The 16,975-nt window shown below is 45.1% G+C and overlaps 1 protein-coding gene across 1 annotated transcript; it reads left to right on the forward strand.

The window, feature by feature from the left end:
* Positions 1-432: 432 nt before the first annotated feature.
* Positions 433-11,704, forward strand: LOC130209593 (cysteinyl leukotriene receptor 1-like). Its single transcript, XM_056439346.1, has 2 exons — positions 433-487; positions 9,364-11,704. The coding sequence occupies exon 2, from the start codon at positions 9,375-9,377 to the stop codon at positions 10,425-10,427; it is 1,053 nt and encodes a 350-aa protein (XP_056295321.1). The 5' UTR covers positions 433-487; positions 9,364-9,374; the 3' UTR covers positions 10,428-11,704.
* The last annotated feature ends 5,271 nt before the right edge of the window (positions 11,705-16,975 follow it).

Below are 16,975 nucleotides of genomic sequence, written 5' to 3' on the forward strand. Positions count from 1 at the left end.
TCAGAAGAAACTCCCCCCAAAAAATTAAAATACAAACTTTCCCAGGTAAAAAAAGTGACGAACCCTTCAGGAGAGCAACATAGGAAGACAGTCATATATGTCATGTGTACAGAAGAACAGTTACAACAAATTCAATGAATATGACAGAATGTATGAATAATGTAATGCTGAGAAAATAATGCAATTAGGATTTATCTAAATCGTTGTTTACTATTTCGAGTCAATAATAAAAAAAAGTCTATTCACAACTCTGCGCGTTAATGCACCTCTCTGTTTGTGGCCGTGCTGGTTGATGATGTCACCGGTATAAGTGAGTATAAGATGGAGAGAAGAGCTCCTCGGCAGCAGCCACCAGCAGTCTCCTCCCACCGCTGCTCCACGAGGTCTGGCAGACGAGGCAGAGCAGAGCAACGACAGGCTGCAGAGCAACGACCGGCCGCAGAGCAACGACCGACTGCAGCTCCACGACGCAGGCAGCAACTCACAGGTAAGGCTTTTAAAACCAGATGTTTCTCACTTTTCTCATAGGGGCAAGTAACCGACGGACTATTACAGTGTACTTATTATGCAACTTGGCATGTTCTAACCAGCGCTGGGGCATATGTGAAGCTCTCTCTGAGTCACTGGAAACACAAAACAAGAGAGATGATGCGTGCAGAAGCAGATTCAGAGCAGCGGCGACAAACAAGTTGACGGCAACGTGCAAGACGTTCTGCAATTTCAGGAGAGAGAGAGAAAGAAATGTCCTTTTGAATTGCATTTTGTATTTTTTTCGTCGAAGCTAATTCAGGTTATTGTAACAAGAATGCAGGTTCATCACCTCAGGTGGACAGGTGCACAGGGTGGACAGGTTGGACAGGTTGCACATGAAAAAATATTCTGTCATGCACGTGAAGCAGGAAGTTTGTCACCCTATACGACATAAAGCTCTGAAATGCTCGTCTACTGTCGGGGAACAGAGCAGTAACGCAGTGAGGGACCCGGAGAGAATAGAGTTTTAATGTGTTATTGATCCCTCTCCAGGATGGACAGGTGCAATAAATGTCATGTGGCCAGAAGGAATAATTACAGGGTTACAACACATGCAATGAGTATGACAGAGTGTATGAATAGTTGGTAGTAGTCATGGACCACGATCCAGACCTCCGCGATCCATCACTCGGATGGAGGTAGAGAGGAGGAGTGGGCGGGGCATCAGCCAGGTCCAATAGACCCTATGAGACGGGAAGTCACAAAGACTCCGGAGAGGAAGCAGAGTTAATAATGTGCGATGGAGAGATAAAAATGCATCCATAAGGAGAGAGAGAAGAGGAGAGAGGTGCTCAGTGTATCCTAAAACGTCCCCCAGCAGCCTATAAGCCTCGAGCAGCATCTCTAGGTCTGGACCAGGTGAACCTGATTTAACTGTATATAAAGAGGAAAGTCTTCAGTCTACTCTACATGAGGTGACTCTGTCTGAAGGTGAAGCTGGTTCCATAAAAGAGGCTCCCATCCTACTTTTTAAGACTCTAGGGACCACGAGTAGCCCCGCATTTAGTGAGCGCAGCTCTCTAGTGGAGCGATATGGTACTACAAGCTCTCTAGTGGGGCGATATGATACTACAAGCTCTCTAGTGGAGCGATATGGTACTACAAGCTCTCTAGTGGGGCGATATGATACTACAAGCTCTCTAGTGGGGTAATATGGTACTACAAGCTCTCTAGTGGAGCGATATGATACTACAAGCTCTCTAGTGGAGCGATATGGTACTATAAGCTCTCTAGTGGAGCGATATGGTACTACAAGCTCTCTAGTGGAGCGATATGGTACTACAAGCTCTCTAGTGGAGCGATATGGTACTACAAGCTCTCTAGTGGAGCGATATGGTACTACAAGCTCTCTAGTGGAGCGATATGGTACTACAAGCTCTCTAGTGGAGCGATATGATACTACAAGCTCTCTAGTGGGGTAATATGGTACTACAAGCTCTCTAGTGGAGTGATATGGTACTACAAGCTCTCTAGTGGGGCGATATGATACTACAAGCTCTCTAGTGGAGCGATATGGTACTACAAGCTCTCTAGTGGAGCGATATGGTACTACAAGCTCTCTAGTGGGGCGATATGATACTACAAGCTCTCTAGTGGGGTAATATGGTACTACAAGCTCTCTAGTGGAGTGATATGGTACTACAAGCTCTCTAGTGGGGCGATATGGTACTACAAGCTCTCTAGTGGAGCGATATGGTACTACAAGCTCCCTAGTGGAGCGATATGGTACTACAAGCTCTCTAGTGAGGCGATATGGTACGACAAGCTCTCTAGTGGGGCGATATGGTACTACAAGCTCCCTAGTGGAGCGATATGCCTACTGATGGCGCCGCGAAAGGTCGCCTCGGTGTGTTGGTGCGCGATGTTTTTTATTGTTTTCGTTTTAAATACTGTTTTCTGCTGGGATTCCCAGAGCTCTTACACCAGAGAAGAGCTATTGAACATCAGGGGAACAACTCCAGCGGATTTACTTCCAACGTTTTTAACTTCTGTGGAGTTACTGGACATTTTTGTAAAAGGTGTGCTCACCTTCCCACGTGGTGAAACGCCGGCGGAGAGGGAAACGTTCGCGCTCGTGCGGCTACGGAAACGGGATCTCGTACAGCGCTGCGGGCATATTTCTCCAACGTCCGCTCACTGTGCAACAAACTGGACGAACTCCAGCTGCTGGTGGGGAGAGACAGAGACTTCTCCTCATCCTCCGTTCTGTGTTTCACGGAATCATGGCTTAGTGGCTCGATACCAGACTCTGCGCTCCAGCTCGCTGGCTTCCAGCTGTTCCGAGCGGACCGAGACACGGAGCTCTCCGGTAAAAAAAAGGGTGGAGGAATCTGCTTTTACCTCAACAACGGCTGGTGCAACGACGTAACGGTGATTCTACAGCACTGTTCGCCGGACCTGGAATCTTTTATCATCCACTGCAAACCCTTCTACTCCCCACGTGAGTTCGCTTCATTCATCCTGGCCGGAGTTTACATGCCGCCGCAGGGGAACGTGAACGAGGCACAACAGACCCTGGCTGAACAGATACGGCGTGTGGAGCGGACCTTCCCGGACTCTTTAGTTATTGTACTCGGGGATTTTAACCAAGGAAACCTCAGCCACGAACTCCCTAAATATAGACAGTTAATTAAATGCCCTACCAGAGAGAAGAGCATTCTGGACCACTGCTACACAACAATCAGCAGGGCCTATCACGCCGTCCCTCGAGCTGCACTGGGAAACTCTGACCACGTCATGGTTCATCTGATTCCCTCATACAGGCAGAGACTAAAGCTCTGCAAACCTGTGGTGAGGAAGTTCAAGAAGTGGACCAGTGAGGCTCTGGAGGATCTACGGGCGTGCTTTGACTGTACTGACTGGGATGTCTTCAGGACTGCTACCAACAGCCTGGATGAGTACACAGAGGCTGTAACTTCCTACATCAGCTTCTGTGAGGACAGCTGTATTCCATCCAGCTCCAGGGTGAGTTATAACAACGACAAACCCTGGTTCACAGCGGAGCTCAGGAAGCTAAGACTGCAGAAGGACCAGGCATTCAGGAGTGGGGACAAGGACCTGTACACAGAGTCCAAATACAGGTTTAGCAAGGCGGTGAGAGATGCTAAACGACTGTACTCTGAGAAACTGCAACAGCAGCTCTCAGCAAACGACTCTGCTTCTGTCTGGAGAGGGCTCAGGCAGATCACCAACTACAAGCCCAAATCACCCCACTCCATGAACAATGTGCTTCTGGCAGACGAGCTAAATGAGTTCTACTGCCGCTTTGAAAGACAATGGAGCAGTCCTGAGACCATCCCCACAGCCCCACCAACAAGCCACAGACCATCAGCCCACCCTCCCCCCGCCCATCAGGGGGTCACACCTCTGGGGCACCCTCCCTCAACTCAGCGACGCCTCGTCATCCTGGAGAGAGCAGTCAACAGGCTGTTTAAAAGCAGAACCCCGCAGCAGCGGGCCCGGACTCCGTCTCCCCCTCCACCCTGAAGCACTGTGCGGACCAGCTGTCTCCGGTGTTCACCGACATCTTCAACACCTCCCTGGAGACATGCCACGTTCAGCCTGCTTCAAGGCCTCCACCATCATCCCGTCCCAAAAACCCAAGATCACAGGACTCAATGACTACAGGCCCGTCGCCTGACCTCTGTGGTCATGAAGTCCTTTGAACGCTGGTCCTGTCACACCTCAAGACCATCACCGACCCACTCCTGGACCCCTGCAGTTCGCCTACAGAGCCAACAGGTCTGCAGACGATGCAGTCAACATGGCCCTTCACTACATCCTCCAGCATCTGGACTCCCGAGGAACCTGGATCCTGTTTGTGGACTTCAGCTCTGCCTTCAATTCCATCATCCGTCCCTGTTGCAGGACAAGCTCTCCCAGCTGCACGTGCCCGACTCCACCTGCAGGTGGATCACAGACTTCCTGACCGACAGGAAGCAGCACGTGAGGCTGGGGAAACACGTCTCAGGCTCCCGGACCACCAGCACGGGTTCCCCAAGGCTGTGTTCTCTCCCTCTGCTGTTCTCTCTGTACACCAACAGCTGCACCTCCAGTCACCAGTCCGTCAAGCTCCTAAAGTTCGCGGATGACACCACCCTCATTGGACTCATCTCTGGCGGGGACGAGACCGCCTACAGGTGGGAGACTGACCACCTGGTGACCTGGTGCAGCCAGAACAACCTGGAGCTCAACGCTCTGAAGACAGTGGAGATGGTTGTGGATTTCAGGAGGAATGCAGCCCCACCGCCCTCTCATCCTGTGTGACTCCCCGACGCTGTGGAGTCCTACCGCTTCCTGGGCTCCATCATCTCCCAGGACCTCAAGTGGGAGCTGAACATCGGCTCCATCTCCAAGAAGGCCCAGCAGAGGATGTTCTTCCTGAGGCAGCTGAGGAAATTCAACCTGCCAGGGAAGATGATGGTACAGTTCTACACGGCCATCGTTGAGTCCATCATCTGCTCCTCCATCACCGTCTGGCACCCTGCAGCCACAGCCAAAGACAAGCGCAGGCTGCAGAGCATCATCCGCTCGGCCGAGAGGGTTATCGGCTGCAGTCTGCCTTCCTCCAGGTCCTGTTCACTTCCAGGTCACTGAAGCGGGCCAGAAAGATTGTCGCCGACCCTCCCACCCTGGACACTCCTGTTCGAGTCCCTCCTCGGGAGGAGGCTGCGTCCATCATGACCACGACCTCCCGCCACACCAATAGCTTTTTCCCGGCGGTCGGGCTCATCAATGGACCCCGGGACTGACTGACTGTCACCCCCAGGACTACCACCTCTTCTTCCACCTTCCTCTCTCCTCCTTCTTCCCGCTCCTTCCTCTTCCTCCTCCTCCTCTTCCTCCCACTCCTCCTCCCTCCTTGCGTTGATTGTTGTTTGTCATGTCCAAATGTTGCACCTTCCACCAAAAAAAATTCCTCGTTTGTTTGTGAAAACATTCATTCTTTGGCAATAAACCTGTTTCTGATTCTGATTCTGATTCTGATTCTGATGGTACTACAAGCTCTCTAGTGGGGCGATATGGTACTACAAGCTCTCTAGTGGAGCGATATGGTACTACAAGCTCTCTAGTGGGGTAATATGGTACTACAAGCTCTCTAGTGGAGCGATATGGTACTACACGCCCTCTAGTGGGGCGATATGGTACTACAAGCTCTCTAGTGGAGCGATATGGTACTACAAGCTCTCTAGTGCGGCGATATGGTACTACAAGCTCTCTAGTGAGGCAATATGCTTCTACAAACTCCCTAGTGGAGCGATATGGTACTACAAGCTCTCTAGTGGGGCGATATGGTACTACAAGCTCTCTAGTGGGGCGATATGGTACTACAAGCTCTCTAGTGAGGCAATATGGTACTACAAACTCTCTAGTGGAGCGATATGGTACTACAAGCTCTCTAGTGGGGCGATATGGTACTACAAGCTCTCTAGTGGAGTGATATGGTACTACACGTCCTCTAGTGGGGCAATATGTCACGTACAACAATTTCAAGTCAATGAAACGGTCTCAGTGTCACATATTAGAAGGTTTAAGGGGTTTCCTGCAACACTTTCCCCAGTTCAAAATAAGATAAGTTAAGATAATACTTTATTTGTCCCACAGTGGGGACAATTACAGGATTACAGCAGCAATGGGGTACAGTGCACACTACAAAAATAAGTAATAATAAACAGTAAATGTCAGGTTCTTGTGACGGGGTGAGGCTCAGGCGCAAAGAGACAGGCTGGACGCAATATGAATTAGAAAAAAGCACTCTTTAATGAGGCAAAACATTTTACAAAAAAACAAGGTCCAAAAGGGGCAGGCAGAGGATCGTCGGTCAGGGCAGGCAGGCAGGCAGGGTCGAAGCAGGCAGGATCAGATACGACAGACAGGACGACAGGAAAAAGACACGGAACTAGAGACGACAATCCGACAGCACACAAGGGAAAGACTGACACAATATATAGGAGGGAAACACAGGTGTATGACATCAGACAGTAACGAGACAAGAGTGGCTGAGGGCAGGTGCAGGAAATTAAACAATTAAGACAGAGAAGACACAGAGGAGACACAGGAGACACGGAACACAGGAGAAACAGAACCGGGTGTTACAGTAAAACAGTAAAGAATCTACAGTGACTGAATATTATATATATATATACACAGGCAGAATACATATAACTATATACATATCCTCAAGGAGCTTGTTAAGGTCCAGTTTCCTAAAGAACTGGGAGACTTCCTATCCGGACTCGGAGCTGGTGAAATCTTCTCAAGCAGAAGTTTCTTCCAGTCTCTGAAACTGGAGGCTGTGTCTCTGAAACCTCGACCGAGCCCCTGAGGGCGGAGGGGAAATCTGATTGTCCTCCTCTTTTAATAAAGTCTTATTAAATCTAGATTTCCTGTGCAGACAAATGCTGCATGGTAAATCTCAAAATTCTCCTCTGCGGAGCGGCTAATGTGCCATCATCCGGTCTCTAGGGCCTTGTTGCCTTATAGGAATATTGTCTTATGGATCCTCTGACACAGGTGAGACCCCACAACATATAGCATCTTATACAGTATATATAAATATATATACAGTATATACATATATATAAATATATATGTATACAGTATATATATATATTTATATATATATGTATATATATACATATATATACAGTATATACATATATATAAATATATATGTATACAGTATATATATCTTTATATATATATATGTATATACATATATATTCATATATATATACAGTATATACATATATATATAAATATATATGTATACAGTATATATATACATATATATACAGTATATAGATATACATATACAGGACTGTCTCAGAAAATTAGAATATTGTGATGAAGTTCTTCATTTTCTGTAATGCAATTAAAAAAACAAAAATGTCATGCATTCTGGATTCATTACAAATCAACTGAAATATTGCAAGCCTTTTATTCTTTTAATATTGCTGATTATGGCTTACAGCTTAAGAAAACTCAAATATCCTATCTCTAAATATTAGAATATCATGAAAAAGTATACTAGTAGGGTATTAAACAAATCACTTGAATTGTCTAATTAACAAGAAACACCTGCAAGGGTTTCCTGAGCCTTGACAAACACTCAGCTGTTATAAATCTTTTTTTTTACTTGGTCTGAGGAAATATTAAAATTTTATGATAGGATTTTAGAGTTTTCTTAAGCTGTAAGCCATAATCAGCAATATTAAAAGAATAAAAGGCTTGCAATATTTCAGTTGATTTGTAATGAATCCAGAATGCATGACATTTTTGTTTTTTTAATTGCATTACAGAAAATAAAGAACTTTATCACAATATTCTAATTTTCTGAGACAGTCCTGTATATATAAATATAAATACAGTATATATATAAATATGTATATCTATAAATATTAGGGCTGTCAGCGTTAACGCGTTAATCTATGCGTTAACGCACTAAAATATTTTAACGCAATTAACGCAACTTTGTTTACTTCCAGTGTTCGTTGAAGTTTTTACACTCAACCCGAGTGTCAAACGGTTTAACACTGTTTCCGTTTTTAAAACAATTATTTCTCCGCGAAAATAAGGAGCATAAATCAGTTTAAACTCGTGGATGAATCAGTCGGGTTTCCTCCTGCTCCTCCTTCCTCCCGTCTCCCCCTCTGATACACAGAGGAACGGAGGGGCGACGTGTCGGGGGACGCGGCGCGGAAAGAACTCGTCACACGAAACCTTCACCGTGATTGGTCAATCCGTTTGTCTGTCAACATTTTGGGAAAAAACAACCAATGATCACTCAGTAAATCACAAAGGACCTCCCACCTCACAGGTGAGGCTCATTAGCAGCCTGTCAGTCAGAGAGCAGAGAACACGGCACGAGGACAATTGAGCCTCATTGAATAGAGCTGAGATTGTTCTGGAATGTTTGATGTATAACACGTGGGTATGTGTCATATGCAAACGCCTTTAAAAGGTGAATTTACATTTTTTTGTAAAATGTATAAAATGCCCCCAGCCTCCAGAGGGTTAACGTGACATATGTGAATGTCAGTCAGTTACCAAGGCCACTGGTTCTGCTGTTCAGTGGTAAAGATGACAGGACCAATGGGGTCTCAATATATATATATATTTTTACTAATCTGATGTTTCACTGAAGAAACAATTTATCATCCACAATATTAAATACCTCGCTGGCACTTTATAGGTAGGAGCCTCTTTGAAAACACAGCTCTGTGGGAAGTTTGGTCTTTAAAAAGAATGAACTTTTAACTTTTAATTGCGATTAATGAATTTCAAAAAGTGCGATTAATTAGTTACTTTTTTTTAATCGATTGACAGCCCTAATAAATATATATATATATAAATATGGCTTAATCCCAAATATAATCGAATTCAAACAGTTTAAATGCTTAATGGTTACATTAAAAAGAAAAAAAGATTACAGGTTATAATAGTTATCCTCTTATGCTTTCATCCTTTTCTAAAATCCTTCAACATCCTCCTCATGAAATTATTATTCAATAGTCTCTATGTTATTAATGATACCAAGTCTGTTATTAAGCTTCATATTAAATTGAAGTTATTCGGGCCTTGGTTTCCAGGCGTCTTCGTCCTCTGCCACAAACACTTCACACCATTATACTATAATTCAAGTAAATCGATTTCAATGCGTAATGTTTGTACTAACAAGGAAAGAAAGGTTGCAGGTTAAAATAATTTTCTACGATGCTTCAACACGAGTTTCTGAGTTCCTCTCTCGTCAGCAGAATCAAAGTCACCACGCTCGTGTTTTCACAGTTTATGTTCCTCTCTTTCACCCACATCCCTTCCTCCTCTCTGCAGAGAGACCTGCCATGGAGTCCAATCTGACGGGCGACGTGGGGAGAAACGAATGTTCCACCAAGGACATCGACGAGTTCCGTGGCCACGTCTACGCCACGTCCTACTCCGTCATCACGGTGCTGGGCCTGCTGGGCAACGGCTTCGCCCTGGCGGTGCTGATCCGAACGTACCGCCAGAGCTCGCCCTTCCACGTGTACATGATGAACCTGGCCGTGTCCGACCTGCTGTTCGTCATGACGCTGCCGCTCAGAGTCCTCTACTACGTCAACCAGGGCGAGTGGAAGCAGGGCGACTTCCTGTGCCGCATCAGCTCCTACGCCCTCTACGTCAACCTCTACTGCAGCATCCACTTCTTGGTCGCCATGTCCGTCACGCGCTTCCTGGCCATCGTTTTCCCCGTGCTGAACCTGCGGCTGGCGACGGTGACCCGCGCCCGCCTGGTGTGCGTGGGCATCTGGGCGTTCATCTGTCTCACCAACTCGCCGTTCCTCATGAGCGGCCAGAAAACCGACCCCGTCACGGGGAAAATCAAATGCTTCGAGCCTCCGAGCGTCAACGGGAAGGGTTTGTTCAAACTGGTCACGATTAACTACATCTCCGTGGCGACGGGCTTCACCCTGCCCTTCCTGATCATCCTGATCTGCTACGCCGGGATCATCCGCGCCCTGCTGTCGCGCGACAACTCCGCCCGGCGACAGCGGGGCGTGAGCTCCAGGGCCATCCGGATGATCGTCATCGTGCTGGTGACCTTCCTGGTGTGCTTCCTGCCGTACCACGTGCAGCGCACCGTGCACCTGAGCTTCCTGTCGCGCGAGAGCGCCACGTGCTCGGAGAAGCTGGCCATGCAGAAGTCCGTGGTGGTGACGATGTGCCTGGCCGCGTCCAACTCGTGCTTCGATCCGCTGCTGTATTTTTTCTCCGGGGAGGGTTTCCGCACTCGCTGGTCCTCGCTGCGCAAGCGCAAGATGAAGAACGCCAGCAGCGGGAGCCGCGTGGCCAGGATCAACGCCGCCGCGGCGTCGGAGGCCGCGGAGACGCACCAGCTGAACCGGGCCTGCAGTTAGTCAGCACCGGCCCGACGAGCTTGTCGGGGTTTGTTTGAGGGAACGCTTCAACCGCGGCAGAAACATCGATATATCACGTACACTACCGGTCAAAACTTTGAGGTCACCCAGATAATTTGGTGTTTTCCATGAAAACTCACACTTTTTATTTATCTAATTAATTGCAAAATTAATCGAAAATATAGTCAAGACATTGACGAGGTTAGAAGTAATGATTTGTATTTGAAATATTAATGTTGTTCTTCAAACTTGTCGCTCAAAGGAAGGCCAGTTGTATAGCTTCTCTCACCAGCGCAACTGTTTTCAGCTGTGCTCACATAAAAAGGGTTTTCTACCCCTCCGTTAGTCTTCTAAGGCGATAACACAATGTACCACTAGAACACTGGAGATCGGCCTCGATACGCCGATGGAGAAATGTCATTAAGAACCAGAGAATAGTCATTTACCACATTAACAATGTATATAGAGTGTATTTATGATTCATTTAATGTTATCTTCATTGAAAAAAACAGTGTTTACTTTGAAAATAAGGACATTTCTAAGTGACCCCAAACTTTCTAACGGTAGTGTACGTTTGTTCTCGAAGGAAAACTCTTTCTGGACGCCTCGAATATGACTCGAGTTGTACTGCACGAGGGTTCGGAGACAGGTGATTGGATGTATTGGATTGTATGTTGTGTTTCAGATGTTTCGTTTTTTTTACAGTTCTGTGTTTTCTGGAAATATTAATGATGATGTAATAATGATGATGATGATGGTGAGTAATTATGATTTTCTAAAAGGTGTACCTTTAAGGGAGCAGTTTAATTAGTTGTTTTTTGGTTGAGAAGTACGAAAACACTCTCATACCTGAATTGTAAATATGAAACTGAAGTTTACACAAGCTGAGTTTAGAATAACATAACTGCAGAGAGGAAACTGGTCGCCCGGCACTGTTCAAATAGGACAACTCGTCCAACCTCCAGGCACTTGCTGGAATTTCATATTTTTTCTGTGTAAAAAAAAAGTATGCTGCTGTAATCCTGTTGTGCAAATACTGTTTCATCCAAGTTCAGCATGGTCCCTTAAAAAATACAAAATGAAATCCTCACTGTGGTGGAAGTTACCAACTCCGTCCACCAGGTGTCGCACCAGCCCACATTGTTGTGCTCCTCCACGTGACTCGAGGCTGAGCTTTTACGAGTGATCATCTTCTCTGAGATGAGAAAACACAAGTTGTGTTGTGTTGCACTGGGACTAATTCAATTTGTGCACACAAAAATAAAGTCTTAAAGCTGTCAGTGTGTCACGTAAACACTATAAAAGTAAAAAAAGCATGCTTCATTTGTAGAAAAGGGCAACAGAATCGTTCTATAGGGGAATGAACTGTTCAATTAGACATACACAACAACACCGAGAGAGAGAGAGAGATGGGGGGGGGGGGCTGCCGAGGCCGAGCCTGCTGATTAGAACAGAGAGGGCCACTGTGCTGCAACTTCAAAAACAGATAATATCGAGCACATGATCGACTCAACTCCCTGCACAAGAAGATGTTTGTCTCAGGACTATCTCCCGAGATTGGGGCAGTGTGTTGTTGCAGTGTTTGTGTACCACTCGGCGGACGCACACTCGCCGTACAGGAAGTGGGGAAAGTGGCCGCTTCGGCCCAGGAAACGCGCCTCTCTTTCATCTGTGCTCCAGGTTTGTTGCTGTACTCCAAAAAGTGGTTTAGTTGAAGCCGTGATTGTTTTTTTGGGGGGGGGAGGTTAGGATTCCAATATGATTGCCCCTCACACTGAGCTTTACAACAGTTGTTAATGTCCACCATATGAGAACCGGAACATTCAGAGGACCCTAATCCCCGGTCGTTTCTTCACACTTCCTGTAAGATGTCCCGTCGACATGACGTGCGCCTTCTTTCATAAAATACATCAGGAGTTCACTTTGAACCAAAAACATGTTTGGCCACTTGAAAGCAGCCCAACAGGCCGTTAAACAGCATCAGATAAGCACCGTGTAAAGCAGAAGGACATCGCGAATTATCAATACATCCATTATTCATTCTCCTCTCAGATCGGGCAGACACGTCTTCATACGTGCTCGTCAGATTTCGGCTCTGGCGACGCTCCGGGCCGATAAGGTCGTTTTATTCCTCAAAGTTGATGGAGATTTGTCCACAACTCTTCCCACGGTAAGATGATGAAGTTGTGGCAGAACCCCCCTCCTCCCCTCACACACACACACACACACACTTACACACACTCTCCTCTTTGGTGCAGGTGGGTTAAGTGGTTTGTTTTTCACTAAAAACAGCTGCCTGCCTCGACCGAAAAACGACGCTACAAGACGTTAAAGTTCTGCGCCATAAAACAAAAATAAAGAGCAGAGAGGTGCTAATTTTTTTAACGTGGATGAAGGAGCAGCTTCAAATATGAATACGGTCCCAGTCGCCGGTTATCTCATAAAAATACCGTCGGTGCGAATAGAAAACAACGTCGTCCCGAGCAGGAAACAGCGGAGAGACGTGACCGAAAATGGCAGAAAATTGCCTGTTTCTTCACGCTTGTCACAGTTCTCTGCTACAAACGCCGCGTTTGACGCCACCAGACAGGATTTTCCACGCAGCTCACAGGCCGCCACCTCGCTGACGCACGTCGGAAGGAAGAAGCAGAGGCCCGTTCCTCTAAACGACTGTTTCTGATGACAGTACTGTGTGTGTGTGTGTGGTCGCGCTAAATCTATGCCCTTATAATGACCACTCGAGCAACATCAAAGGCCACGTGCAGAAAGTGAGTTCTGTGAAGGGTCAAAGGTCAAAGCGAAGCATTGCGGTCGCTGTTGGGTTCGAGCGGCTCACAGATGAGGTCACGGCGGTTCGGAGCTTTTTTTAGGGCAGCGTGAGTCGAGCTTTGGCGGCGTGTTACTCCGACCCCACTCGACCGTCATATTCAAAACAAACAAAAACACGTTGGACCGCCAGCTCGACCCCTTTTGTTTTATCCACCCCCCCCCCCCCCAGATGTCCCGCCCTCATCTCCTGCAACAGGAAGTTCTGTGAACGCAATAGTTTTGTCCACGACTGTCATTGTTTATTCCACTCAGCGTTATTTCCGCCGCCGGTGTATTTTTATTTTGTATTTTAGGCCCACGTAGTGACACACACACAAGGAGAGAGAGAAAGGCCCCTCAGTCTGATTTGGCTTTTGTAATGTTCAACCATCACTTCTCCAAATCTGATGAAGCCTTCTGGGTTTTTTTTTTTAATTAAAAAAATGCTGCTCTTTGTTTCTTTTATATATATATATATATATATACTTTTTTTTTTTAAAGGTCGATTTTTTCATTATTTAATCGAGAAAATCCAGTGTTTTCATCGTTTGATTCATGTCTTTTATTTTTATTTGTTTCTGTGTGGAAGGTGCGAAACACAAGCAAGGTAAATTAACTTTGCTGTGCAGAGATCTCCTCATGCATTGTATATATATATATATATATATATATACAATGATGTACACGGTTCCGGTGAGTTAAGGGCAGCCACAGAGCTGTCAGTCTTCTTCTCTTCCATCTTGCCCCAGGCACAATTTACAAAAAAGCCTTTTCTTCTCCAACTGAACATGACTCCCTCTGGGGAGCTGAATATAAACTCCACGGCAATTTGCATAAAACGCAGAAGCTCTCTTCACAGAACGTGTCCGTCAGAGTCTCGATGCTCGTCTGAGCTCAGAGTCAAAACGTCTTCAACGAGAGATAAAACACATCGATGGGACAGGAAGCTCTTTGTTCGAGGTCAAAAGAAACATTCGCTTTGCAGCTCACAGCTGGGAGTCTCTCTCTGAAGAAAGCTCTTTGTAAAATAAAATAAAGAGGATTTAGAAGAAGAAGAAGAAGAAGGAGGAAAACTCCAGTTCAGACTCCTCCCAGTCTGATACGCATTCTTGTCTGCAGTGACCCGTATCGGCGGTCTGAAGTCTCTTCTGGTCCCGTGACGAATCGGTTAACATGAGCACACATACCTGTCGATCATACGCACACATACCTGTCGATCATACGCACACATACCTGTCGATCATACGCACACATACCTGTCGACCGTCACAGCGTCAGACACACCAACGACAACTCGGACTTCTAGGAACTTTATTGTCATTGTGAAAAAAACATACAACGAAATAAATTTGACGACTCATCACATCACATGACATAACATTAAATTACATCACATTACATAACATTAAATCACATTACATCACATTACATAACATTGAATTACATTACATCACATTAAATTACATCACATTACATAACATAACATTACATGTAGGGAGACTGTGAGTCAGTGGGTAGCAGGTCAGTCTTTCAATCAGCAGGTTGGAGGTTCTATACCCCCCCTAGTTGATGTGTCCTTGAGCAAGACACTTAACCCTGATTTGCTCCCTGTAGCTGAATCTACGGTGTATGATTGGATAAAAGCGTCAGCGAAATGTAATGTTATATTACATTTATACTGAAATTTCTCCACTGTGGGACTAATAAAGAAATATTTAATCTCATCTAATTAACAACAAAAATTACATTTCGTGTCATTTAGCAGAAGCTTTTATCCAAAGCGACTTACAATGAGTGGATTCCACCATGAGTACAAACTCAGAACAACAAGACCCATCAGTCAGTTCAGCAGTAAGACGTAAAAGTATGTATGAAAACATTCAGAGAGGACATTTATCACTTAAAAGAAGACATTTAAAAATAAATAAGAATAAGTAACACATGAAACACAGGCACCAATGGCTTAAAAGTGAACAAGTGTCATGTAAATGGATATTTTGTTCCCCCGCAGCACTGTAGAGAGTCAGGCTGAGGTTTGGACCCACCGACCCACCGACCCACCACATGATGTCAAATCCAACCCAACTCAAGATTATAACCCTGGAAAACACCATCTATCAGTCAAGTGATTGTCCAACCAAGAAACTTATTTTCACCAAATGTAAAGTTTTAAGAAGAAAAAAAGGGCCTCGTTTTTATATCTCGTGCCACACAGTTGTTACACAAGTGTTTTTGTACATTTAAGAAGAAGAAGTGGAATTCTTTGAACCCAAAGAAGCATTTAATGCAGATTACTTGGAAATATGGCACTCGCAAAATAAGAGATACACGGTTTACTTTTCAATATGCAGTCCGAAAACCGACAAAAATGCAGTTAAAATATATTAGTATTATTCCTTCACCTTTATTTAGGCAGGATAATACCATTGATATCATATAATGTCTTCCAGTTGACCTTATTTCTCAAGCTGGTATTGTTTAAAGCTTTTTGAAACAAAGTCTGATAAGTCTGATAAAGTCTGATAACGCACGATGTCTCCACACACTGCTATGAACTAGACTAATGTTCACTGGAATTTAATTTAATAAAGTCATTTTCATTCTTTGTCGAACAGCTACAGGGAAGTCACTCTGCAGAGAAGAAACCAGAACAGAATTATATCAGAGAATACAAATTACGATGAAACCGTTTAGATGTGTTAAAAACATCCACATTACGAACTAGTCGCTCTGTCCTCAGACACTCGGAGCCGAAGGTTTTTAAAACAAATGTCCGTCGCTGCTCCTTTTTACTGCCGACAGGATTCATGGAGTAGAGCTGAAACTATTTCAGTTTGTTTGACACTTGGGGTCCTGAAGGCCTCTTTCGGGACGCCTCTAATGAACTATCACATGATACACACGCTCGTCATTCATGTGTTTCCACAGACAGAAGAGGAGAGCTAACTAAAAATGGACAAACAACCACATGGGAAAATACCCTTTTCTATTTTTTTCCCCCCAGTAACAATAAAACATGCTTGTGATACTTATCTCACACTGAATATCAGATAAGTCGCCCCTGTGTCATCGTTACAGTCAATACAAAACTCCAGACCCACTTTGTGCTTCTTGTATGAAAGCATTCAATTCAAATATGTGTTGTGCAAGACGAAGCATCCAATTTTCTGGAAAATCTGTCTCCTGCTCAATAAAAGAAAAGGCAACCAACTGACAACCCCTTTAAAGTGTGTCGGATAACTACCAACACGTCTCAAGTCGCAGCGCGGGCCTCTCAGAGTGGGACTCGAGTCCAAATTGCTGCTGAATCACGACTCACGAGACAAAAATATCACGATTTACTTTTAGTTTCATGTGAACATTGGTCTCCTGGGTGAAAGTCCTGTGTTTGTTTCACCCATCCGCCCGAAGAGGACCGTGTCGCTCGTCATACGACATCGGGTGCAACTTTTACTGCCACACACACTGACCGAGCTACGTCATTTTCCAATATTATGTATTTTCAAATATTTTACAATATTTTATAGAATATTTTATATCATACAATATTTAATATTTTCAAATGGGTTTTTTCAAAGATCACATTTTTATTTCTCATAAAATCTGAGCCCTATAGCTCGCTGACACAAACGTAAGCAATAGGTACAAAATAATCCTCTTATACAGTCCAACATAGTTGAAACCCACATACCTGTATCAATAATAGTTATCTTCAATGAAACCTGAAAGCAAAAGTAAAT

The sequence above is a fragment of the Pseudoliparis swirei genome, chromosome 19, assembly GCF_029220125.1.
Source record: "Pseudoliparis swirei isolate HS2019 ecotype Mariana Trench chromosome 19, NWPU_hadal_v1, whole genome shotgun sequence".
Lineage (NCBI taxonomy): Eukaryota > Metazoa > Chordata > Actinopteri > Perciformes > Liparidae > Pseudoliparis > Pseudoliparis swirei.